Here is a 27,649-nt window from a genome sequence, read left to right on the forward strand (position 1 = left end):
TATGAAATGGTCAGGGCTGGAAAAGCCTAGAGACATAAAGCCCCTGCACGTACACATGTGCACATGTCCATGTGCATTTACCAGCATGTGAATGCCTCAGGTCACAGGCTTGGCAGCAAGTGACCCTACCCAAGAAGCTGTATCAATGTCCCCAGAAAACCATTTATACCCCTTAACTGCTCTGTAAAAGGTTGGTCCTTTCATTCAAATTCATTATTTGGGCATACTATGTTGCTTCATATATAACTTAAATCATCCCCTTACCTCTCATTCCTAAAGACCTCATCTTCCCCTCAGTTTATGTGGTTCAATGAAAACTGAAAGCTTACACTGTGCTGATCTTGCCCTATTGTTAAAACTAGTGCAGAAATTAATAAGACTTCTTCTTTGACTTTACATGACTATGATAATAGCGAAACCCTGAAGCCTGTATTTCCTATAAGCAGTCACAATCTAAGTTAAGTTTCAGGAATCAAAATTAGTGAGAGATGGTGGGGTATAAGAATGAAAAGTATTTCAAGTGGAGGCAATGTGATGGTTTGCATATGCTTGGCCCAGGGAGTGGTACTATATTTGAAGGTGTGGCCTTGTTGGAGGAAGTGTGTCATTGTAGGCATGGGTTTAAGACCCTCGTCCTAGCTGCCTCAAAGCAAGTCTTCTCCTGTTTGCCTTTGGAACAAGATGTAGAACTCAGCTCCTCCTGCACCATGCCTGTCTGGATGCTGCCATGCTCCTGCCTTGATGATAATGGACTGAACCTCTGAACCTGTAAGCCAGCCCCAATTAAATGTTGTCCTTACAAGGAAATGTTATCCAGAAATTATCCAGAAAATGCCAACATCACTCTAAAGGGGCACACAGTCACTGTGAAGGGCCCTGGGGGAACTCTGCAGAGGGACTTCAATCATACTAACGTAGAGTTGAATTTCCTTAGATAGAAAAAGAGACTCCAGGTTGACAAGTGATTGGGTAACAGAAATGAATTGCCCACTGTCAGAACCATCTATAGTCATGTTCAGAACATGATCAAGGGTTATGATGGTTTGAATATGCTTGGCCCAGGTTGTGGCATTATTAGGAGGTGTGGCCTTGTTGGAGGAAGTGTTATCACTGTGGACATGGGCTTTAAGACCCCCTTCTAGCCAAGTGAGAGACACACTTCTCCTGTTGGCCTTCGGAATAAGATGTAGAACTCTCAGTTCCTCCTGCACCATGCCTGCCTGGATGCTGCCATGTTCCGGCCTTGATGATACTGAACTGAACCTTTGAACCTGTAAGCCAGCCCAATTAAATGTTGTCCTTCTAAGAGTTGCCTTGGTCATGGTTTCTCTTCACATCAAAGAAAACCCTAATTCAGACAAGAGCTTCGGCTACAAGGTGAGGTATGCCCACTTCCCATCAAGGTCACTGTTTAGGAGAATAGGTCTTTGGTCGAAATCTGAAATTTCTTGGGTGAAAAATACATCTGTAGGGTTTGGATGAGGACAGGTGTTGCTTGTTCTGTCTCTCTTGAACCCAGAAAGATGAATTAACACTTGAAGGAAAAGATACTGAACCTGTTTTAAATTCAGCAGCTCTGATTTGGCAAGCTACAATGGGTGGCATCTGTGTGTCTCTGAAGAGGGAGCAGCACAGCAGGCTGAGGAGCAAGACTTAAGTTACCCAGCTCCAGAAACAAGATTCCGATTCCAAGCACAATGTGGGCTCTTTGGGGACAAGAAAAGACTTACATTGGGGGAAAAACAAACACACACACACACACACACACACACACACACACACACACACACACACACACACACACACAAAAGTGAATCTGGAAATATTTAGGAAAAACAATGTAAGGGCAATAGGCACAGCATGACTCAGTGACAGAGATGGGGGTGGGGGGGAATCACCCACCTCTTCCTGGAGAACTAGACTGGTATTACCCATTATTAAAGCACTATTAAAATCAGTATTAGTGCTAGGATTGTTTTTCAACAGCCACTTGGACTACCCATAAGCCAGCACTGGCCTTTTTGAACACATATAGATACTGAGAAAAACTACAAGACAACAGAAACTGTTTGCTTTGGCTTCCAAAGGTACAGGTACAGCCATGGCTGTCTCAAACATTATGTAATAGGTTTTCTGCTACCACAGCCTACGTGAACCAGACCTAGGCAATCCTGCACGAATCTGCACCTGCTTCCCTAATGTTGCAACCTTACATCCAATAACCATCTTTCAAGTAGTCTCTCCTTGCCTACTTTAGCAGTGCAGCCTGAGCCGGTAACATGAAGAAAAGTAGAGCAGATAGCAGAGTAGCAGCAGTGACAGAAACAGCAAGACAATAGCCATGAAAGCTGAGCAGTCAGCAGGCCAAGCTGTAAAAGTGGCCAGGTGCCCTGGCAGCTGCAAAGGGGGTGGGGCTTAAAGACTGGCAGCTGACTATGGTGGAGGTGGTGAAAGATGGGCAGTAATTGCCTGCTTGACACTGGCCATCAGTGACGATGGCCACAGCACAAAGAGACAGCTCAACAGTTCAAGGGGGTTGACTAGGCAAGATGATAGAGCGCTTCAGCTGAAGTGAAAAGACAAAGCCAAAGAAGAGACACTGCTCTCCAGAAGAGTTTAAAAGCTGTCAAATTTTGAAATCCTAGTACCCAAGGCCTGTCTGAAGCTGCAATGCCAATCACTATCCAGAACCTAGATAGGAACTCTTAACACTTGCTGGCCCAATAGTCTCCTTAACTAGCACATACACAAGAGCTACTGACACTAGAGAGTGCTACCACTGCCTTAGTCTGCCTGCTGCCACCATGTGCTCTCTCAAACACTGAGAGATGCAAAAGCCTCAGAGGCAGTAATTGAGGAATTCCTCCTGGCCTTCTCTGGATTTCTGGTACCAGCAAAGCACTCACTGACCAGGCACGAGGACCTGGCTTCATTTCTTAGCCCTTCAAAAACTCCATAACCAACCAAACATGATTCTTGTAACCATAAAACTAATTTTACTGAGCGTGCATATATGACATGACTGTGACTGCTGGTGTACAAATGCCACAGCATATCGGTCAGATGGCAACTTTAGGGAGTCAGTTCCACTGTGGGTCCAGGGATCAAACTCAGGCCATCAGGTTTACAAAGCAAATGCTTTTACCTGCTGTGCTATCCTGCCAAGCCCCAGTTTTATTTTTTAATTTGGAAAACAATTGGTGAACTGAATTTATGATTTGTGAATACTTAAGTCATGTTGACATTTTACAGATTAAAAATGCATATGTATAGACTCAAAGCCAGACACTGAAGTGCTAGCACTCCTATAAGGCTGAAAGTGCTAGCACTCCTATAAGGCTGAGATGGAAGGATCGGGAGTTCAAACTGAGCCTGTGCTAAACAGAGAGACCTGAGAGAACAAAAGACAACAAAGCAATATGGCCATCACACATTCATAGGCTGACTGCATTAGGAACATACTCAAGAACTTACCTCCACTTAAAAAACAAAATTTAATTTTGTTCTATGTAACAACAACTGATTTAGCAAGGAACATGTTTGGTGACAAAGGGCAGAGTTCCTGAGAATGATAACCTACTTTTTACACTGACTCTCCTTTCCTAAGCATCTGTCAAGTGTAGGAAGGTGCTGGAATCTGGAGAGGCAGGCTAGAATAAAAATATGCCAGGTTCCAAAAGTGAGAAGTGAGAAGAGGGGGCTGAGAAGAAGCGGAAAAGTGGTAGGCAGGAGGGGAAAGAAGGAAGCAAGAGGAAGGAAAGAATGAGAGGGAGGAGGAGGAGAGGGCAGGACCGGAAATGCTATCACTTCAGAAGGATTTTTACATGTCTTCAGCTCTTCAACCCTCTCTAGTCATTTTCTTACCTGACTTACACCCCTGTTCCCTAACCAAAGCCTTCAACAAACACTTCCAAATCACCTCGACCTGCCCACTACTCTACCTGCACAGCCAGAGCCACCACAGCCCAACTCAACTTCAGCTCTTGCCTGGAGTACTGTAAAGTGAGAACTAGGACTTAATTCTACTGCTCCTCTCTTATCAACCATGTACATGATACCTAAAACTACATTTACTGACTTGCTGCGTGTAGAAGTCTGTTTTCTCTTTCCAACATGAGGGTGCCGGGAATTAAATTCAGATCAACAAATTTGGTGGCAGATACCCTTACCTGCTGGGCCATCTCAAGCCCCCAGAATAATCTTTTAAAAATAGATTATGGCACTGTGTAAACATCCACTGGCTTTCTAAATCTATCTTCGAATCAAGTTCAAACTAAACATTTAGTGACTCAGATGCTTTAAACGGCATGCTGTTTTAAATACTCCGTAAATGTACATGCACTAACATACGGCCCCCGCCTGACTCTTAGCTTGGACCAGCAATCTCCATAAGTCAGTCATTATAGAGTTCTTTTGTTTCCTGAAGGCTATTTCCAGTATTTCTAGTTGGGACCTGTTGTTTCTTTTTCCTAAAATGTTTTCTTCTTGACTTTCCAAGAACTTATTTCTTTGTCATATGTCCAAGTTTCACCTTTAATGTCACTGACTGATGACATCGATGAGGTCATTTCCACTTTCTAAATAACTTTCCCTGTAATTCGTTTTTTTTTTTTTTAAAAAAAAGATCTATTTAAAAGGTATTAAATTTAAAAATTTAGAATTATTTTTAAATTTCTGTCTATGAATGCCTTGCTTGCATGTATGTAATGTGTACTACATGCATACCTGGCTCCCACAGAAACCAGAAGATGACATCGGATCCTAGTGGAGCTGGAGCTACAAATGGTTATGAGCCTCCATCTAGGTGTTGGAAACTGAACCCAGGTCGACTGTAAAAGTAGCGGGCACACTCAGTCACTGAGCCATCTCTCCTGTCCTTTACAATTCCTTAGAAAAAAAAAAACAACCAAAAAACCCCAAGATACCTGTATTATGTATCTCTGACTGTCCTAGAAATTCTTATGTAGCCCAGGCTAGCCTCACAGAGATCCAACTACTTCTGTCTTCCAAGTGCTGGGATTAAAGGTGTGGGCTTTATCCCACAACTCTCCATTTCTTTCAAAGTGCTTTAACTGGTCACTAACATAAATATTACAGTCTGTATTATGATTTATCAGACCTACATACTTCCCTTAATTGCTAATAATACCTTGTATCCAACAAAAGACTGTGTAGAATGGAAGGACAGTCAGGATAAGAAAACAGAACTATATCCTCAGGCAGGGGATATGGTACTCGACTAGCAGGGGGAAGGCAGAGTGCGACTGTGTGTATGTGTACACACACATTTCATCCTTGAGAGGTTTTGAATAATTTAAGTATAAGGTGACAATGGAAAAAGGAGACATTTCAAGTAGGATGAGGTAAAGAAGCACGCTGTAGTGTATATGTAGAAATGTGTGTTTTATCAGATGTAGTAGTAGGAGTTAGGAGCAATGCAGCCTTCATTTGTAGGCAGTCAGGATACAGAGCCAAGGGAAACAGTAATCTATGTCTTGGTGGAACTGATAGTCACCTCCAAGAACACCAAGGTTTTTAAATGAATGACCAAATTGGTAAGCTAAAGAATCAAAATCCAAAAGCCCTAGCCATCAAGACAGTGGTTAACCACCAGCCTCTGTTCTTTTTACTTGCTGGTTCTTATCCCTGACATGGAACTTAGGGTGGGCTTTCCTGAGCTTATAAATGCCTGCCTGTCTGATCAGAATTACCCACTTAACATATAAATTAACTAACCGGATTCATCCTAGCTTAATATCTCATTTGTATACAGACAGGACCAAACTGGTCCATTCCTAGGACACAAACACCCTCTGCTCCAAAAGCATTATTTGGCAACTCATTAGAGAGCTGATTCTTCTCAATAACCTTGGCTTGCCTACCCTTCTTGTACTGTCCTTGTTCCTCATTCTTCTTGATCATGAGACAGAAAACTTGGCTCTGACTCAAGAAACTGGTAACACGAGATACCATCAAAACTGCAAAGTGTACCACTATTTTATATTACACTAAGAAAAATGCTGCTGAAAGTGTTAATGTTCATTAATTATGAAAAAAATCATCAAAAATAAAATGAGAGGGACTTCCTAGTTTACAGAGATGTTAAAGTCTATGAAGACAAAGAGGTAGACAGGGAGGAAAAGTATAAACAGAAAGAGAAAAAGGAAACTATTGTTCTATTAACAACACTAAGTGAGTTTTCTAGAAACCACTGTAAGTATAAAGACATAGATCACTGGTCCTTCATTTAAGCCTCATGAGCATGAGGAGAAGCCACCAAGCCGCGGTCACAGCAGCTGCTGTTGATCGTCTTCCTTTGCCTGTTCACCCTGCTCATCCTTCTAGCCTTAGACTGTCTGGATCATTGTGCTTCAGATGCCTCTCTTCTGGATTATAGAAGACAATTGAATCTTGTTTTGTAATTCAAATAGAATGTGACAGAAAGATACACATGTGTATATATAAACATATACACACTTTTCAAAAGACCACACATGGATTTATGCAGATTATAGCTGATCATGACAGAAAGATAAAAATAAAAACCTTGCACTTGAAAATATATAATTAATAATAAAAGGCTCATGGGCCATGGCCACTTTTAAATTAGATTAGAAAATAAAACTAGGGGTTAGGGATTTAGCTCAGTGGTAGAGCACTTGCCTAGCAAGCGCAAGGCCCTGGGTTCGGTCCCCAGCTCCGAAAAAAAGAAAAGAAAAAAAAAAAAAAGAGAAAAGAAAAGAAAACTAGGATACTTCTGCCTAGCATGTGTGAGGACCTGGGTTAAATTCCCAGAACTACAGAAAGAAAAAAAGGAGGAGAAAGAAAAGTTGTTAAGTGTCTATCTTAAGGAATCATAAATAGAAAAAAGCCCATAAAAATGAGAAGAAAATAGCATTCCTAATAACACTTTAGGCTAGATTATCCGGCCAATTTTCTTACTGTAAAACAACACAAAGTAATTAGCAAAACTGCAATTTTTAAAAAAAAAATCTTATGAGTACTAGCGAGCCAACAATATGGCGCAGAAACTACTAGACAGAAATGTATGAGAAGGGTGACAAAGGCTCTGCAGTTGAAAGCAGTTGAGAGCACTGGCTGCTCTTCCAGAGAGCTGGATTCATTCCCAGAATGCACACGGTGACTCACTGCTACCCATACCAGATCCAGGGCATCTAATGCCTCTTTGGGTTTCCAAGTGCTCTTGTACACATACTGTGTACATACATACACTCAGACACATACACACAGAATAAGAAAATACTTTTAAAAATCATGGGAGGGCATGGATATGACCAAAACATCCACACACATATACATACGTGCATCTCTATATCAAGCACCAAGTTAATCTATGAACACAGACTTAAATCAGGAAACAGTCTCCTACGCTCCCTTATGCACAAACTCAAGGCTCTGCCAAGCCTTCCCTGCCATTACGGCCTCACACGTGGGAAGGATGTGCACCAAAACCACCCTCTCTAAGTTGTTTCTGTCAGGTGCTGTCATCACAGTGATGTGAAAGTAACTAATACAATACATAAGGTCCCTGTAAATGTCAGACCTGGAAACTGCTACGTGATTCACAACAGATCTGAATTTGATCAAATTAGTGATTTTTCTCTAGGTCTAATTTATACAAGCTTAATTTTGGTTTGTGTATACTGTAGCCTAAACTTTGCTCAAAGCAATGTCCTGTTAGATAATTTAAAATAATGACTGTTTCTTTACTAGCTGTTAAAAGATGAAAATACGTAGTGTAGACAAGTAGAAGTTTCTTACATGTATTAAATTACCCAACGTTCACAGCAATCTCATCAGGTGAACAACAGCACTATTACTGTTTTACAGAAAGGGAACCTCAGGTATGCAGCTAAGTAGCTTCACCAATGTCACACAAGTAAACATAGAAGCTTAAACCTCTCTATCCAGGTTATCTCTCTTCAAAATCCACAGCCTTAGCTACTATGCTACACTGCTTCTCATAATCCTCAAAAAGGACAGAAACCTCACCATTAAAAATTACCCACATTATTAATACCAATACAACCCATCACAGGTTGGTGCATCACTGCTAGTTCCAAGTGTCTAAGCCTTCATTAGTAGTTTTGAAGTTGGACAGACCTGGCTCTGAATCTTGGCTGTGCCTTTTACAAGCTGTGTGACTTTGGACAAATTTCGTAACTTCACCAAGTGTCAGTTTCCTCATCTGCAAAATGAGAATAATAAATGTCTTACACAATTGTTCTTAGTGACACAAATACAAAAAAAAAAAAAAGGTTTTCAACCTTTGTCAGAAAATGGCTCTGCTGCAAGTGCAATGAGTAACGAGTAGCTTCGAGATCCTCTCCCTGATTAAACACAACACAGAATGACAGACGCGAGCTTTGCAGGCACATGCTAGTCTACTACTATTACTACTGAGATATACTCCTTGGCCTAACCACTGGATCCTGGGAGTAAAACAAAAGGAAAGGTCAAGGGAGAAGGGATAAAAGAGCAAGTTCAGTTTCAAAACTTCCTGGCACAGTTAGGAAGGAGTTTTTATAGGAACAAAAGAGAAAAGGTAGAAAATGGACCCAGAGATGTGGAATGCAAGGGAAACCTACTCAAAATCACAGAGGCAGCTCTAGGATTAATTCTAAAGTCTTACCCATTCTTTCCTTTTTTTCTTTCTTTCCAGTTTGCATCCTGAGTTTTATTTCTGATGTGGAACAGATTCTTTCCATCCCTCAAATGTCACCGTGGAAGGGCCTAGGATGAAGCTCTCATCTCCAGGGATGATGAGAGAAAGATACAGTCTGCAGTTCCTGGCGCTCTCCCTTCTCAACAGGAATTAATTCTCATCCATTCTCACAAAACAAAACACACCTTAGGTATTAGGCAGAGGTGTCCTTGTCCTCCATTGGACATCAAATTATGGGTCACTAAAGGGGAAGTGAGGGGGAGGGGAACAGTGCCTCAGACCATTCTTGAATTCCATGACTACACCCATACCCCCAAGAGATTTTAAAAAGGGCGGTAGGCGGGGCAGACTGAACCTGGAAGAAAAGCTCTGGGAGACTGCTGGTGGAGGCAGGAAGGAAGTCAGGGCTGAGCCAGACCTTGAGCCTCAGGTTGGGCAGTTCAGGCCAGGATCACATAGGCACCAGGGGAACCTCTGAAAACTGCAGCTGAATCTGGGCTCAAAGGGAGCTGAGTAGGACGGAGCAGAGAGGACCACCAAACTGCCACTTTTTTTCCTTTTTTTCATATCAACTAAGACAATTTTTTTTTCATTTTCCTATATCAAACAGAAGCTCCTCTATGTTTTAAAGAGTCATTTATAATTTGATTTTTTTTTGTTCTATATATTTCTTCCTAGTGCCAAAGAAAATACAAGGCCAGTAAAGGATAAATATAGAATTACAGCTAAGAACTGGAACTGGATCTTCACACATGAAACATGGTGAAAATAAATCTGTTTTCTAAAATATCATTTACAGATTCACTTATTTTATGTATGTATGAGTGTTTTGCGTGCGGCCATGTGTGTGTGTGTGTGTGTGTGTGTGTGTGTGTGTGTGTGTGTATACATGCATCACACACATCCAGTGGTTGTGGAGATCAGAAGAGGGCATTAGATCTCCTGGAACTGGAATTACAGATGGTTGTGAGCCAAACTTGGGTCCTCTCCAAGAGCAGGCAGTGCTCTTGACCACTGAGCCAACTCTCTAGCCCCAGGAAATCTGTTCTTAAAAATGTTTTATTAATTATTAGTATTTCTATAATGGGTGTGAGCCCATGTGCCACAGCATATTTGGAATTCAAGAGATAACTTTATAGAATCAATTCTCTCCTCTTTCCACCTTTATGTGGGTTCCCATGACTAAACTTGGGTGAAACATTGTTGTCTTCACCTACTGAGACATCTGCTAGCAACAAAACAGAAATCTGTATACTGAAGGACTCTGGCTCATGGTGCATGCAAAGTTAAGTTATAAAATGGTTTTCAAGACTAAGGACAATTCAGGTCAAGTATTTATATAACGTTCTCTTTGTGCAATATAATTATAATATTGAGAGTATCAGGAGTACAGAAGAACAGTGATATTATCTCTTCAGGTTCTCATAATTCCAAAACTATATAAAAACAAAAACCTTTATGACACTAAAATGCATTTAGAAAGAAACAAACTGCAATCTGCTTTAAAAGTTGAGATTACTGAGTTAGAGAAAAATGAAAGGTTTCTTAAGAAGTAAAACATTTAAAAACTGACAACCCTAAGTTCTGAATATAAAAACAAATTAAATCCAAAGTTATTCTTTAGTCAACAAGGTGCATAGTCACTGCTGGTTACTATTAATGAGAATATAAAATAAAAATGTACTAAATAAATCTGAGTATTTTTGAAAAGAAGATTGACAATGTAGTGGTCTGCTCTCGGAGTGACACTATTAGAATGTTGGAGTAGGTAATCACTGTGGGTGTGGGCTTTAAGACCCTCATCCTAGCTGCCTAGAAGCCAATATTCTGCTAGTAACCTTCAAATGAAGATGTAGAATTCTCGGGCTGGAGAGATGGCTCAGCGGTTAAGAGCACCCGACTGCTCTTCCAGAGGTCATGAGTTCAATTCCCAGCAACCACATGGTGGCTCATGGCCATCTGTAAAGAGATCCGATGCCCTCTTCTGGTGTATCTGAAGACAGCTACAGTGTACTTATATATATAATAAATAAATAAATCTTAAAAAAATAAAAAAAAAATATGTAGAATTCTCAGCTCCTCCTGCACCATACCTGTCTGGATGCTGCCATGTTCCCTCCTCCATGATAATGGACTGAACTCTGAACCTGTAAGCCAGCACCAATTAAATGTTGTTCTTTATAAGAGTTGCCTTGGTCATGGTGTCTGTTCACAGCAGTAAAACCTTAACTAAGACAGAAGTTAGTACCTGAAGTGGGGTATTGCTGTGATAGGCCTGGCCATGCTTTTGTTTGGAAGAATGTGGATTTGGGGACTTTGAATTGGAAAGCCATAGAATGTTTTAAGTGGGGCTTAATGGACTATTCTAGTAGGAATATGGAAAACTTTGTTACTGAGAGTAATTTGAACTGTGCAGACCTGGCCCAAGGTTTCAGAGAAGAATTTCAGTATGTGACCTAGAGACTGTTTTTGTGGTATTTTAGTGAAGAATGTAGTTGCTTTTTGCCCTTATCTGAAGAGTTTACCTGAGGATAAGGCAAAGAGATTTATATTAATTGTATCGACAAAGGAAGTCTCAAAAGACCCAGCAGAGACTTTGTTCTCTGGTTTAGTGTCATGAAGAGCATTTTGAACAAGCGTAGCAAGCTTAGAAAGAAAAAATATAAAATACATGGTATCAAAGAGGCAGCACCAAGTGAAGTGGAGCTGAATCCTAGGTTAAGGATATTGAATTGAATTAAGGGAGTGGTGACCTTGGGGCAAGATCCCACCCAGCTAAATTTAGGTCCAGGCTTGGTAGTACAAGCCTTTAATCCCTTGAGTCAAAGACAAGCAGATTTCTGAGTCCAAGGCCAGCCTAGAACACAGCAAGTTCTAGGGGAAGAACGGCTTAAATCCAGGCTTGCTGGTACACATCTTTAATCCTAGTGTTTAGGAGACAGCCATCTCTGAGTTCAAAGTTAGTCTACAGAGCAAGTTCCAGGGCAGCCAAGCTTAGGCACTGAAGCTTGGAAGGATTTGGAAACAGAAAGCTGGTGATAATATAATAGAAGAAGGGGGCCACGTTCCAGACCCAGCAAGCAGCAGAACTCGGCAGCTTTGGCCATGTGTCTCTGGCTTTAGAGTCTGGATAAAAGGGACTACTGGGCCAATTGATGCTGGTCAGCTGGAGCTAAGAAATTAGTGGTGATTAAGAAGAAGAGCCCAGCATCACTGAGGTGAAATCTTCTGAGAAATGTTTTCTGAGTGCACAAAGAAGCTGTGTTCCAGAGATAGCCAAGGTTGTACCTCAGCTGCAGCTGTACTTGGGAACTACCCAGGTGATCCTGGTTTTAATGCATGAAGGGGTCATAAAGTGCAGCTGAGGCTTGGCACTGGGAGAGGCCATGGAAGGCCATTGGTGAAAGCACAGCCTTAATTGCAGTTGACAGCTTAGGACTGAAGGGGTCATGCAAAGGATTTGAGGTTGGCACCATGAAGAGAGCCTATTAGAGGCTATTGGTGAAGCCAGTTGCAGCAGAAGACCCCAGTGTATGGAGATGCCAGATGATCACCATGATCAGCAGCAGCAGTGGAGTGGATCACCCTGAGCTTATACTGCCACAGAGGGAGAGCTGGAGAACTGATGCCAGCCCTTCGGAAGAGGCCAGAAGATCATGTGGATCCCAGACATTGGAACAAGAAGCTCTAACATGGAAGTTGCCTTGGAGATCCCAAGATGTTTGGGATGCCAGAGCCGTGGACTATCTGCTAAGGAAAGCTGCTAACAGAGAATGGAACCAGCAGCCCAGGAGAAAGAAGTTTGTTGCAGTCAACAAAGATGAAAAAGGAGCTGGAGATCTGAAGACCGCTTTGACGTCAGACATGGACATGCAGAGTTTGGAGTTTGCCCAGCTGGTTTCCTGTCTTGCTTTAGGGATTACAGTTTAGTGACTGGATAAATCTCAGAAGAGACTTTGAACTCTGTTCTTTTAACATTGTTGAGACTGCTACAGACTTTGGGGGCTTTGGAAGTTGGACTAAATGGGTTTTGCATTATGCTATGTTTGGGTATGGCCCCCATAGATTCATGTTTGAACAAGCCTAAGGGGGTCAGGGGAGTGGAATGTGATGGTATGTATATGCTTGTCCCAGGGAGTGACACTATTAGGAGGTGTGGCCCTGTTGGAATAGGTGTGTCACTGTGGGTGTGGGCTTTAAGACCCTCATCCTAGCTGCTGTAAACAAGTATTCTGCTAGCAGCCTTCAGATGAACCTGTAGAACTCTCAGCTCTGCCTGCACCATGCCTGCCTAGATGCTGCCCACCTTGATGATAATGGACTAAACCTCTTAATCTGTAAGACAGCCCCAATTAAATGTCCTTTATAAGACTTGCCTTGGTCATGGTGTTTGTTCACAGCAGTAAAACCCCAAGACAGACAACAATAACCATATTTGTAAATTTCCATTTACTTCAACTACCTTAAAGTTCTAAACTAAAAAACTTCAAAGACTAACAGAAAACACATTTAAAATAACAGGTTATCTATTTACTTTTACTACTTTAGAAACTTCCTTTTTTAAAAACCCCCTTATGAGCTGCCCATACTTCTCTTGGCATTTTGGTCTTTCATAGTCCCACAGGAATGGCCTATTAAGTTCTGCATGCAATACTCCAGCCTGGAGTTCTATATTCCTCTGGAAAATGGCACAAATCATGTGGTGAGGTTTATCATCGGAGCCTACTCCTTGATACCAATTTTCTCTATGAGTTTATTCTCTCTCTGACAGAAATACCCAACAAAAGCAGCTTAAGGAAGGTTTCCTGTTGGTTCACAGTTTGAGGGTACAATTCATTGTGGTAGGGAAGGGAATGTGCCTTATCACAGGAAGCTATATGGGTGATCTTCTGTTTTTTACTTTCTTCCTTTTTATTCTGTCAGGAGACCAGCCTAATTATAACACTACCCATATAAAATAGGAAGAGTCTTCCCTCCTCAGTTAAATCACCCTGGAACCCCTCTCACGGACAGATCCAGAAATGAGTCATCACGGGGACTCTAAATGAAGTCAAACTGATCATCAAGATTCCATGCTTGTAAGATTTTTTTTAAAAAAAAGATTATTTTATGTGTATGGTATCTTGCCTTCATGCAATAAATATGTGCACCATATGCATGCCTGGTGCCATGAATCCCCTGGAACTGGAGTTACAGACAGTTGTGAGCTGCCATGTGGGTGCTGGGAATTGAACCCAGGTCCTCTAGAGGAGCAACCAATGCTTTGAACCGCTGAGTCATTTCTCTAGTCCCGGATTTTAACTTTTAAAAATCAACTGATGAAAAAACTGAAAGCACAATCTTAAGACGAATGTGAATTTGAATTCCAATGTCAACAATAGCAAACATTAGACAATTTAGGATTTCAATTCTTCAGTGAAAAATTATAAAGTTTGTGCCAGGCATGGTGGTGGTACATAGTTTTAATCACCATGTTTAGGGCTAAAATGGTAAAGTGTTTGCAATTCACTTTCACTTGTTTTTTAAAAAAGTAAATCCTAGGACTGAAGAGGCAAAGATAGGCAGACTCTTCTAAGCTCAAAGCCAGACTGGCCTACACCGTGAGCTCCAGACCAGCTAAAGCTAAATAGTGAGACTATGTCTCACTCTCCATCCCTGACATAAAGATGATAATGCTGTGGTACTTAAGCAAGAAAATACAGTATTTGATATAAAATATATGCTGAATTGAATTAGTTTCCTAATTTTCCTCTTCTCTCAAGGTGAAGCTATAAAACTGGTAGTCTCATACAATCTCTGTCTAGCATCCATTTGATTCCCTCTGCTGGATGCCCCTCTTTGTCACATGTAACACTGGAATCCTCCCTGTTTAAGCTTGTATTTAAATGCTACTTCTTCGCTTTATCTCCCACCACTAAAACTATGCTTTATGTTATTTAATGTTCTCTGTTATAAGCACTGTCTGAACTGCTTGCTTAAAAAGAACATGCCATTCATTTTCTTTCCCTACTACACAAACCACAGTTTTGAACATGTTAAGCTCTGAAATATTTGACAAAGTTTTCTAGATTTCCTATTACAACTGTATATCATGTCCTACCCTTTCTGGCATTTTAGAATTTGAACTTAAATTATCATTATAGCTGTCCCCTGAATCTCAGTTCTTCAGTAAGTACCAACACTGCATCTTACTTGTTCTTTGTTTGGGGGCAGGGTTTTCAATGGAGCCTGTGCTGACCTCCTACTCACAACCCTTCTGAGTTCAGGCTACTAGAATGGGTCAAAACTGGCTTAAAATTTTAAAATTTTAGAAGTAAATTCATAGAGGTATTTGAATGGAATGGAAGAAGGCTATCCACTTTTTACAAAATATTCTTTCATAAGGAAGCATATTAGTTAGACAGAAAATGTTTATTTAAGAAATCCTCAGGGTGCTGGAGAGATGGCTCAGTGGTTAGGAGCACCGACTCCTCTTTCCAGGTCCTGAGTTCAATTTCCAGCAACCACATGGTGGCTCATAACCATCTGTAATGGGATCTGATATCCTCTTCTGATGTGTCTGAGGAGAGCTACAGTGTACTCATAGACATTAAATAAATAATAATAGTAATAAAAAGAAATCTTCAAAATACCTATTTTACAAATATTTGGGCCAAAATATAGGACACAAGTTCCTTGAGGCAACAACAGAAAAATTAAACAAACAAACAAACAAACAAAACCATTCAGGTCCTATAGTAAGAATATTATATTACTAATTTGAAATTTTTCTACATGACTGGGAATTCCTGCAACACTTTATTTTCTTTAAATAATTAGAACAATTATCTTGTCTTCTTAAAAATAAATTACAGCTGGGTATGGTGGTACACTCCTATAATATAATCCTAGTGTTTGAGAGGAGAAAAAAAAATTAAGAGTTCAAGATACATCAGTTAGATTGGGAATTCAGAATCCATCTTGGCTATATGAGATTTTGTCTCAAAAATATATAAAATCAATCAACCAATCATTCTCTATATGTCTTAGTCAGGGGTTCTATTCCTGCACAAAACATCATGACCAAGAAGCAAGGAAAGGGTTTACTCAGCTTACATTTCCACGTTGCTGATCATCACCAAAGGAAGTCAGGACTGGAACTCAGACAGGGTAGCATGCAGGAGCTGATGCAGAGACCATGGAGGGATGTTCCTTACTGGCTTGCTTCCCCTGGCTTGCTCAGCTTGCTCTCTTATAGTATCCAGGACTACCAGCTCAGGGGTGGCACCACCCACAACGGGCCCTCCCACTCTTGATCAAATGCCTTATAGCTGTATCTCATGGAGGCATTTCCTCAAGGGAGGCTCCTTTCTCTGTGATAACTCCAGCTTGGGTCAAGTTGACATACAAAAATCAGCCAGTATACTATATAATTTCTTTTCTTTTCTTTCTTGTTTTTTTTTTTTTACAACTCAGATATATAAAGAGATGTTAATTTAGAAGTTTCCACCACCCCCTAGGGACAGGGTTTCCTCGTGTTGGCCTAACTGCCCTAGAACTCACTATGTAAACCAGATTGGGCTAGAACTCACAGAGATCCATCTACCTCTGCCTCCCCAGTGCTGGGATTAAAGGCAAGAGCCACTACCACCCAGCAATTTATGAGTTTTAAGATAAACTTTTAGTTTTACATAACCTCAAAGTAGAAGAAATTTAAAAAAGAAATAAAAAAGATTATTTTGTTCTACTTTATCACTGTATCTATATTTATATTTTTTTCCCTTTGTGTAGGGTCTCACTCTGTATCCCTGGCTGACCTTGAACTCACAGAGATCCAACTACATCTGCCTCCTGAATGGTGGGTTTTACCTCACACTTGAAAAACAAAACAAACAAAAACACCAAAACAACCACATCAAAGTAAACTGCAGACACTGGACCACTTAGTCATAAGCACTTCCTTGTATTTTCCTAGGAATAAAGATAATTGCGTAGCTGATCACAATACAGCTAAACAAATACGTATTACAACAATGTTACACTTTCTATAAAATTATTTGCCTTAGGTTTATTTATTGCCTTGGTTCAGGATATAATTCAGGATCATGAATTACAACTGTCAGGTTTCTTTAAGATTTAATCTCAAATAGTTCTTCAGTCTTTCTGTATTGTTTTGACTTGAAATTTTCAACAAGACAGACCAGTTATTTTGTAGAGTAATACTTCACTTAGGCTTGCCTGTATTTATTTGAGATTAAGAGAAACTAACCGATTGAAGATCATGAAGAAGTTACTTTGCATCCTGGTCCACAGGCAGAGAGACAAGTACTGGACCTGTACCCTGCCCCCACCCCCAGGACACATCTCCTCTAATAGGACCTTACTTCCTAGTCCTCCCCAATAGTTCATTATCTGATGACTAAGCACTCAAATACATGCACCTATAGGGGGCTATTTTTATCAAACTACCACAAGGGGGTAATGGTTTGTGGGCCAAAACATTATAAGAACACTGTAATTTTTTTCAAAATCTAAATTTCTCTAAAATAATTATAAGTTTTAAAAACTTCTTAAGTTTTTGGTTTTTGTATATCTCTCAGATCCCCTGGAGCTGGACTTACAGACATCTGTGAGCTGCCATATGGATGCTGGGAACTGAACCAGGTCTTTTGAAGAACAGCCAGTATTCTTAACCACTGAGCCAACTCTTCAGTCCCCTATAATTTTAGAAAGCAAAACTCTTCTGAGAACCTAAGAATTCTTATTATGTTCTTTTTTTTTTTTTCTTTTTTTCAGAGCTGGGGATCAAACCCAGGGCCTTAGCGCTCTACCACTGAGCTAAATCCCCAACCCCTATTATGTTCTTTCTTGAACAATACTTGCTAAGTTATAAATTTCTATTTTTTTTTATAAAAATAATGAATGCAAATTACTACCTGCTTTTCCTTACTATGCTCCTATTCGTGAAGAAGACAGAGCATCTACTGACTGACTGGGATGGAGATGGCTGGTTCTCCACCCATATTTCTTGTAGGATTTGCAGGGGTCATGTTTCGGGTAAGAAGTCACTGTTGTTTCCTGAGCTGATTATAAAGTAGCATGTGGATTAACTACTGTGGTTAGAGATAATTAAGTCCGGTTCCTGTACAGTTTCTTACACAGCAAAACATTCCCGTCTCACAGTGATGCGTTGGACCATTATAGCACTCATACGTACCATTATCATTTTACAGAGTTTGTGTGTGCATGAAATTCATGATCATATATTTTCCCTGCTTTCCCACTTGCTATTTTGTCTGTTACATATCACATTGTAGACGCTCTTCATGTGGAAATCCATCCTTTGTCCATTATTTATACTGCAAATGTCTAACATTACTGAAAAAGTAAAAGGGCCAGAGGATTGAGAAGAATGGTTGTAAAATACTGTCTTCTGTACATGACATAGTTGATACACTCCCAAATACATAGAAGCTGTGGCTCCTACTAAGTCTTGCACAAAATCAAATTCTAGCATGGGTGGGGAGGGGCTATATACCCTAGATGAGGAGTTGGTGAAAGCTCGATGCTAGGAGACTGAGACTCCTCCTTCTTTGGGTGTTAGCTACTGGTAAATTGCCCAAGATGCAGTGAATGCCAAATCCGTGCACATATACACTAGCTGAATTTAGAAGATTTTTAAAGAAATAATAGGACAAGAAATTGGGAGGTATATGTGTCAGGAGTTATCCAGGAGAAGTTATAGAGGAAAAAGATGTGTGATCTTATTTCACTCTATGCATGAATGAAATTCTCAAAGAATAAATTTAAAACTTAAAAAATAAAAACCACTTATTGGGGACTGGAGAGATAGCTCAGTAGTTAAGAGCACTGACTGCTCTTCCAGAGATCCTGAGTTCAATTCCCAGCAACCACATAGTAGCCCACAACCATCTGTAATGGGATCTGATGCCATTTTCCAGTGAGTCTGAAGACAGCTACAGTGTACTTACATAAATAAAAATTAGTAAGAAAATTTTTAAAAAACCCATTTATTGTTATCTTTAAAAAAAGGAAAAGAAAGTCATAGAGCTACACTTAACATTAAAGTTAGTTTGAGGCTAAAGTGACTGTTTAGGCTGAGGACACAGTTATGTGTAAGACTCTGGTTCAAGGACCAGCACTGCAGAATACCCACATTTTCTTTAATCTACTACAGTACCAAATTTAAATTTTATCAATAAAAGATACCTAATATAATTCTATAGAATAAATACATCTGTCTGGGGTAGAGGAGACTAATGAAAAAGTAGAGTCAGATTAATGATCAAATTAGAGCTGGGAGAAAAAGGAAAACTAAGGAAAATCCTTACTATAGTTTATAAAGTTTAGCATGACTTAGCCTTTACCTACCAGTCCAACAAACATCTCAGCCTTCTTTGAAGCTTTAAATCCTCTACAAATCTTATCTCAAAGTCTGCAATCCACAGTCCTCACAAGCCATTACTTTCTCTTAAATTCATCTGTATATCCTTCAGAGCCTTGCTCAAAAGCCTCTTCTTCAAAGTAGCTGCCGTTAACCACCTCCACATTGTCACCAAGCTGGTCACCTTTAAAAGCTCATAATACTATGAACCTCTCCTTTACTGTTTTATTACAATTTTAAGTAAAAAGTACTAAGTAACTATTTTCCCTACAAGAATGTAAGTTGTATAAGGGCAGAATTCTCATACAGCAAATTAATGATCAATATGTTAATTTGTTATTACAAGTTACTAATGTTAATCAAAAGTTGGTAAAATTAAAAGTTGGTACTTGAGTCAGATCTTATAAGCCATTTTTCTCAATTGAGACACCCTCCTTTCAGATAACTACTTTGTGTGTCAAGTTGACCTAAAACTAGCCAGCACAGGGTCTAAAAATCCAGAGGAAAAGAAACTACAGGAAAATAAATGTAGACATCTTGTATTGCTGTTCTCAAAGTGAATCCTAACCTGGATGAGGCAATAGGCCAAAAAATAAGCAAACGTCTTATTTTAAAGTATATATAAAAAAGTAAAACTTTCAGATTAAGAGAGAAATAAATTAAGAGTTCAAGACCTGCCAAGAATGAAAGGTCCTGGCGAACACCCCAGGATTCATTTGATACCTCTGAAAGGCAACGCTTGAAAAGTGGAAACTGGATTTAAACCAGAACTAGAAAAGCCTAAAACAAAGGCTCAAGCCATCTCAATCCTACAATGGATCAAGGTCACTTGCTTCTTCTTTTAATTACCGTCAGGAGAAAATGAGATCCTCTTTAAGGAAGCAAAGCATCAGGAGCATCTACATTCCTCAGATACAAGTTTTTGACATTCATTTCTAAAATTACTAGAAAAAGAAGGAGAGAGGAGTAAATGACTGAAAACCAAGAGAAAAAGCAGACAACACAAAAACAAAACAAAACAAAACAACAACAACAAAATATCCAAACATTGTAATTACCAAGTATAAACTTGAAAATAACTGTGATTAGTATGTTCAAGAAAATAGGTAACAAATAAGAATTTTAGCAGAGAATTGGAATCTATAAAAACAAACAGTCAACAACAAAGAACCTTGTTCTAGAACTAATAAATACTATATAATTAGCAATATAGCAGATGCCTTGAGCAGTAGATTGGACATGAAGTGAAGTAGAATGTACATCTGTACAAAGCAGGTGGAGCCCTGTGGGAAAAGGTTGGAGAGCACAGACAGTAGCATGGCAGACAGCAGCTTGGGATGAAATGTGGTTGGTAGAGTGCTTGCCTAGCAACATAGGAAGCGCTGCTGAGTTCAATCTCCAACACTGCATAAAACAGGTATAGTGGCACAGGTCTATAAGTCCAACACCAGGGAGGTAGAGGGAGGAGGATCAGAAATACAAGGTCATTCTTGACTACACAGCCTGGGACATAGAGAGGCCTGCCTGGGACATATGAGAACTTGGGGCTACTGACTGCTCTTCCAGGGGTCCTGAGTTCAATTCTCTACAACCACATGGTGGCTCACAACCATCTGTAATGGGATCCGATGCCCTCCTTCCAGTGTGTCTGAAGAGAGCAATAGTGTACTCATACATAAAATAAATAAATCTTTAAAAAAAAAAAAGCAAGAAAATTCCAGCAGGCATGGTGGCTTATGCCTTTAATCCCAGCACTCAGGAAGCAGAAGCAGGCAGATCTCTGAGTTCAAGGCCAGCTTAGTCTACAGAGTGAGTCCCAGGACAGCCTGGGCTGCACAGAGAAATCATGTCTCCAAACAAAGAAACAACAAAACAGAAAATTCCAGATGGAAGTAACAGGAAAGAATAATCCTACAAAGAAGAAACATGGTAAAAGAAAAACCATAGACTATTTCAAATAACAGTGAGTCAAAACAAGAAAGAATATATGGGAATAATATAAACTAGCACAGAAAACAACAGTGAAGTGTGTGTAAAACTGGCCACAATAATCCCTCATATTCTTTACGCATAACTCTTTGCAATATGGCTTTGCTATTCCTCAGATCCAAGGATGAAATTTCTCTCTTTTCCCAGAGAATTTGGCTTGGTTGTGCTGACTTGCTGTGGCCACTAAAACGTTAGAAAATGATATAGCTGAGACTTGAAAAGCATTTGCACAACTAGACTTGTTCTCCCCGCTACTTCCAGAACTCAAACCATCAGGCGACTGAGCTAGCCTAACGGAGGACTCATACAAAAAGAGAAAAAATGCTTCCTTACATGTACACTGGACAACGCTAGTCCACCAACTATAAACTATCAGACACTAAGCTTTAATGCACACAAGCTACAGAACTTAAATGTGTATTTGCTATGCTTAAATATGGACCAGTGATCCTCAAACAGAGTTAACTATGCTCCCCCTATAGACATCTGGTTGCTATAGTTTGGATCTTAAATGTCTCTCAAAGGTCTACGTGTTAAAAGCCCCTTTTTTAAAAAAAATTTTTGATAGAGCTTGGAACCCAGGGTCTAGCACATGTTAAACAAATGCTCTACAATTGAAGTTGAAGCCTAATGAGTGTTGCTGAAAAATTATAAAAAATGAAGGTGTCTTTTACCCCACACTAGATCTGGCACCGCAATGCCCAAGATATCTGGTAGAGATCTTCATCTCAGTCAGCAAAGCCTCTCACCCACTTTGCTCTATCCCATATCACACCGCCGATGGCTTCTCTTTTTACAGCAACAGGTGGTGAACCAACGTGGTGGGCAAGAATCCATTAGTAGTCCTGAGAGTTGAAAGAAAGTTTTATTTTCTAAGTAAGAGGAGGCCAGTGCCATGTTGAGTCACGTGATATCTCAAACGTGGGAACCTTAAAGAAACACAGTAGCAGCCTAGGCTTGCAGGCTGTAGGTCTCCTGCTGTGATAAGTAGTGGCAGCTCAGAGAGTTAAGAGATTAAAAGCTGCTTTTTTAAAAAGTTGTTTAGAAAGTCTTTCAGAATACTCATATTCCTTCTGACGTGGGCTCCATGGGCATTTTGGGTTAAAATTCTAGTTAGATAAGCTACTTCTTAATGACAGATATTATTAGAAGGTGATTAAGTTTGTTTTTAAGAAGTAGAGAGTTACAGAGATTGCCCGAATCACGTGGGGATTTTCGGGACTTGGTTAGGGAAAAATTAGTCACTGACTCCAAGTAGAGAATTATGATATTTACAAGTTATTAAGGTTAAATAAAAATCTGAGGCTCTGGGTAGAGAGCTTGACGGATTGATATATTTTGGGTATTAAGGTTAAATAAAAATTTGAGGTTCCAGGTAGAGAGCTTACAGATTGATATATTTTGGGCTAAAGTCCTGGTTTGATAAGTTGCATATTGATATTGGAAGTGATAGAAAGTTTAGTTTGTTTTATGAATTACCGTGCTAAAGGCCTTATGACTCGTTGATGCCAGCTAATGAGGGTTTGTGGTTATTTTTTATATTTTCCACAACAGGAAGCTCAGATTCTCTTAAGGTGGGCTCCACGGGAATTTTGGGTTGATTTCCTGATATGACAGATTAAAAAAGCCTGACAGGCTCATATATTATTGTTTAGATTATTTCTTTAAAATTGTTTAATCTTCATAATGGGTGTGACTTTGAGTTTTCTGGTTATATTATTACTCTGGGAGAGCATGCAAGATACAAGCTTTTCTGGTTACAGACTAAGGAACACAGTATTTTGGGAGAAAGGTTTTGTTTTTGTGTTCTTAAAAACAGTGATTAGGGGGTTGGGGATTTAGCTCAGTGGTAGAAAGCTAAAGGCCCTGGGTTCGGTCCCCAGCTCCGAAAAAAAGAAAAAAAAAAAAAAAACAGTGATTGGGCTCTGGAAACCTCACAAAGTCATACTGATCAGATTTGAGAGAGGGAGACCTCCTGAAAAACTAGATTCAAGAGAATCAAACAAAAAGGTATCTCTATTTTAAACCTTTGTCTTGAGAATTATATTTTGCAGAATGTATCTACTTGGATTCCTGGTCTCAAGGACTTTGAGTTGGGTCCAGTCAAGGCACACATCCCACTACATAATTTGCTCCATTTTCCCTACCCCCTAGCCCCCAAGGATATCTCAATACCCACGTACAGTTTGAAGAAGTTATTGAAGAGTTGTCGCCCCAATTCCCTGGACCTTTAGGGGGGCTGAAAGTGGCTATCCTAAGGTTGTTTTCATGAGGAAGTTAGAATTGGTCATAATTTAACAGGGAGGAATTATTAGATTGAGTTGTACAGCCATAATCTCATTTGGTATCTAAGCTAAAATCATATCTTTGCTTTGGTATAGAATTTATTTGTTAAAAAAGTTTCAAAGTACAAGATTTAGAGTCAGTCCTTTTATTGATGCCATCACAAACTTCTGAGTTGATTATACATGTGAGTTAAGGGCCAAGTAGCAAATTCACAGTTCTAAGTTTGTCAGAATACTTTCAAGATAATAAGATAGTTAACAGATGGACAACAGTCCAGATTACCTTATATAGATAGATGGTTTTCAAAAAACGTCAGAAATCCAAACTATGAGATGTAAACTTATTTATCTTTGGTTGAGACATATCTGCTCCTAACAGTTCCCCTTTGGTGGATTTAATGAAGAATGTGAGCATCCCTACCTCCAGGTGAGGCAATACTGTGTGGCTAGGCAGCAACTACACAAAACTGCCTGTTTCATCTACAGACTGATACTGTCCAAAAAGGGACACTTTATGCAGAAGGGTTATTGACTGATAATCTCTACCGAGTCAGAATTATCAGCCCTTTGAGGTTTCTGCATTTCTAGAGTCTGTCAGTTGATTTTGTGCCAGAAGGCAAAAGACTTGCACTCACATGTTGCTAACAGGGGACTGTGCTAGTGGAGATTTGTCTCTACAACCTCTCAGTTCTGGAAGCCGTGTTAGGCTTCCTATGTTTATAGATAATTGGTCATTCTCAGATTTCTGACAGGGTTGAAGACTGAATATAGTCTCATAACCTATCAGGCTGTTTAACTTCGAAAATACATATTTTATTAGATAGTTATCAGATAGTATACAAGCTAGCCAAGATATAACATAGATTTTAAGCCTTTATTAAACTGAAATCGATAACTAAATGTTCGGTTTAACTGATAAAATGTTGGGCTGGGTGTTAGATATATTTTATGCTTTTAGTTACAAAATGATAATAGTTGTGCTCAGCTTATATTTGAGAGAAAAGTTTTTTTTTTCTTTTCTTTTTTTTTTTTCGGAGCTGGGGACCGAACCCAGGGCCTTGTGCTTGCTAGGCAAGCGCTCTACCACTGAGCTAAATCCCCAACCCCGTTTTTTTTTTTTTTTTAATTAGACAAAAAAGGTGAAATGTAGGATGATGTCATCACACAGGTGTAGGCAGGTACAAGACAGAACTAGGCCTGTCAGGATGATGGGCAAGAGAAAGGAACCAAGGAAAGGAGAGGAAGCAGCCTAAAGAACATGGAGGTGGATGTTAAGATTCCTCTCTGCACATTTACAGGTTGTTATGAATATTCTTTTTTTTTCTTTTTTTCGGAGCTGGGGACCGAACCCAGGGCCTTGCGCTTCCTAGACAAGCGCTCTACCACTGAGCTAAATCCCCAACCCCTTGTTATGAATATTCTTAAGGGATGGATGTGTACAGGGCTTTGTATGTCTAGATGAGCAAATTATATCTTATCCATTGGATCAGAGGTTATTGTGTTACATGGCAACTTAAGTTCAAGAGAGTATATGGTGGCTGGAGACCTGTATATCTGGCATGGTAGCAACCTGCCTTGGGAACTAGATGGGTAGAGAGATTCTTGCCAGGCTCAGAGAGAAGCCATCGGCAGTGTGATATGAGATAGAACAAAGTGGGTGAGGCTTTGCTGACTGAGATGAAGATCTCTACCAGATATCTTGGGGCACTACAGTGTCAGACCTACTGTAGGGTAAAATACAGTATTTTTTTATAATTTTACAGCAACGAATGAGAAATCTTCTGATCACTGAAGCAAGTTCAGAATGTTGATGGGGATACCAGCTCCTTCCTCTTCACCTTTTGTATACTTCCCAGTAGAACACAGTGCCCAACCACCATGATACTGCTGCCGCACCGAACAACTAATGTTGATCCTCACCTGACAGTAGCTAAAATTGTCAAAGAAACAGCCTTTGTACATAGCTATGGGGTTATCTAGATCAGCTAAACTGAGACAGAAAGATTCCCTTTAGCTGTGGCAGTACCAAAAAAGGAAGCTGAGCACACACATCCATTGCTCTCTGCTTCCTGACTGTAGATGACTGGTGACCAGACACCTCAAGCACCTGCTGCCATGATGGACAGTATCCTCAAACTGTGGACTAAAGTAAATCCTCTCTCCCTTATATTGCTTTTGTTGGGTATGTTAGCATCCTAACAATAGGAATTAGAAAGGTAACTAACACTGAAAACTGGGATCAGAAGTGGGGTCCCTGCTGCACTAAATCAGATCGTGTGGTTTTTAGGTCTTTGGAAGTAATTTGAGAATGAGTTTGGAGCTTCTGACTGAAAGCCTTAATACCTTAAGAAGAGCTTAATAGGCCATTGTGGTGGAAGCCTGGAAAGCTAAGAATAAGAAACATAGACAGTAGCAACCAGGCTCAGGAAGTCTCAGAGGGGGAGAACTGACCCATTCATGTGATGGTCTGAAAATCCCAATTGTATTCTGCTCATGTCTGAGCACTTGAATATTTCAATTTAAAAGTACCGGACTAATTTCTTTGGCAAAAGCAGCATAGCATTTAGGCTATGACATAGGTACTGCCCACAGCTCTTGTTCAGATCTATAGTGGGACAGCAAATAACCAAGAAAAAACAAGAAAGAAAAGTTTTTGTAAGCAAGTTTAAATGAGAGATAAGGAGGGTGTTTACAACAAAGAGTGCTCGCTAGTTTTATGTCAATGTGACATAAGCTAGAGTTATCTGAGAGGAGAAAGCTCAATTGAAAAATGACCTTGATAAGATAGGGTGGTAGGAAGCATGTAAGCCATTGTCTTACTTAGTGATTGATATTGGAGTGTTTAGCCCATTGTGGGTGGTGTCACCCCGGAGATGGTACCTTATAAGGAAGCAGGCTGAGAGAGCCATGAGAAAAGCCAATAAACAGCACCCTCTGCCACCTCTACTTCAGCTCCGGCCTCCAGCATCCTGCCCTGAAGGACTGTTAGCAGGAAGTGTAAACAAAATAAAACCTGTCCTCCCCCACTCGCAGTTGGTCTTGAAAGTTCATCACAAGAGATAGAAACTCTAGTAAGACACGTGACATCTGTAACTGTTAAACAGAGATAGAAACTCTAGTAAGACACGTGACATCTGTAACTGTTAAACAGAGATAGAAACTCTAGTAAGACACGTGACATCTGTAACTGTTAAACAGGAACAACATCCCTCACAGGCACAGCAGGAAAGGTGTTCTGAAGGCAAAGATTCCAGCTTATAAAAATGCAAATTCACCTCACTTAGAATGTTGTGGTAGGGTTTCCCTGATCAAAAACTCTAAGTAGTTCTTAAGAGTACAAATTTAGCCATCAAAGCATATCGAGGTTTGCCAAAATTGTGGTCTAAGGAGGCCAGGCTACTGTATGTAGTACTCATTTTGGAGGCATGAAAAATGCAGCACAGAAGAGGTCATGGAGTCTCGTTTCTTGGTTTCAGAGTGGCTCTCTGAAATGTGTGCCTGAACCAAAGTCCCAACAATGAAGTTCTGAGAGAAAACTGTCTGAAGTTACAAAATTGAAGCCCAAGTAAGCCAGGCATTATGATAAATGCCTTCAGGAAGAAGATGCAGAGGATCTCTGAGATGGAGGCCAGCCTGGTCTGCATAGTGAATTCCAAGACAGCCAGAGCTACAAAGAGAGACCCTGTCTGGAAAAAAACAAACAAACAAACAACAAAGACATCACAAAACACAACCCAAAGTGAAGCCTAAGTTACATTGGAGACACCAGTACACTAGAGATGCTGAAATAACGGAATGTCTGCAGAGGAAGCGTCAGGCATAGAACAGAACTGGCTCAAAAGAGAAGCCATGCCTGGTGCAGGCATCAGACTTGGTGGAGTGGCCTAAACAAAGCCCTTTGAAGCCCAGGTGATTCTATCACAAGGCCCAGATGCCAAACATGGAGCTACATGCTCTGGTGTTTCCCTGTTGAATTTGAGTCTTGCTTTAATCTCATCTTTGCTTGCAATGCCTTTATTCTCATGGAAATAATATTTACTTGGAATCATTGTATGTTGGAGTATGTAATTTGTATTTTATTTGTTCAAGAGCTCATAGTTAAGAGACTGCCTGAAATGGTGATGGGGCACATCTTTAATCCTAGCACTCAGGACTCAAAGGCAAATAGATCTCAGGTCAATGCCAGCCTGGTCTACAAAGCGAGTTCCACGACAGCCAGGCCACAAAGAGAAACCATGTCTGGGGGGTGGGGGTGAGACTGCCCAAGTCTTACAAGAGATTCTGCATTTACATGTTTAAAAAGTG

The 27,649-nt window shown here is 40.1% G+C and overlaps 1 protein-coding gene across 28 annotated transcripts in view; it reads right to left on the minus strand.

Annotated features, from left to right (window-relative positions):
• The window catches only part of Numb (NUMB, endocytic adaptor protein), a 121,958-nt gene that overhangs the window by 47,592 nt on the left and 46,717 nt on the right, over window positions 1-27,649 (minus strand). For 12 of the 28 annotated variants that reach the window (XM_087552388.1, XM_087552375.1, XM_087552381.1 and 9 more), the window contains one exon: window positions 8,125-8,209. The exons of 12 other annotated variants lie outside the window; for them this stretch is intronic. Coding sequence is in view for 4 of the 16 variants with exons in the window: in XM_087552383.1 (XP_087408509.1) it covers window positions 17,287-17,292 (6 nt within the window). In the remaining 12 variants the exon portion in view is untranslated. Of the gene's footprint in view, window positions 1-8,124; window positions 8,210-17,286; window positions 17,383-27,649 lie in introns of those variants that run through there. 4 more of the 28 variants (XM_087552383.1, XM_087552371.1, XM_087552377.1 and 1 more) reach the window with 2 other exon arrangements.

The sequence above is a fragment of the Rattus norvegicus genome, chromosome 6 (assembly GCF_021556685.1).
Source record: "Rattus norvegicus strain SHRSP/BbbUtx chromosome 6, alternate assembly SHRSP_T2T, whole genome shotgun sequence".
Taxonomy (NCBI): domain Eukaryota; kingdom Metazoa; phylum Chordata; class Mammalia; order Rodentia; family Muridae; genus Rattus; species Rattus norvegicus.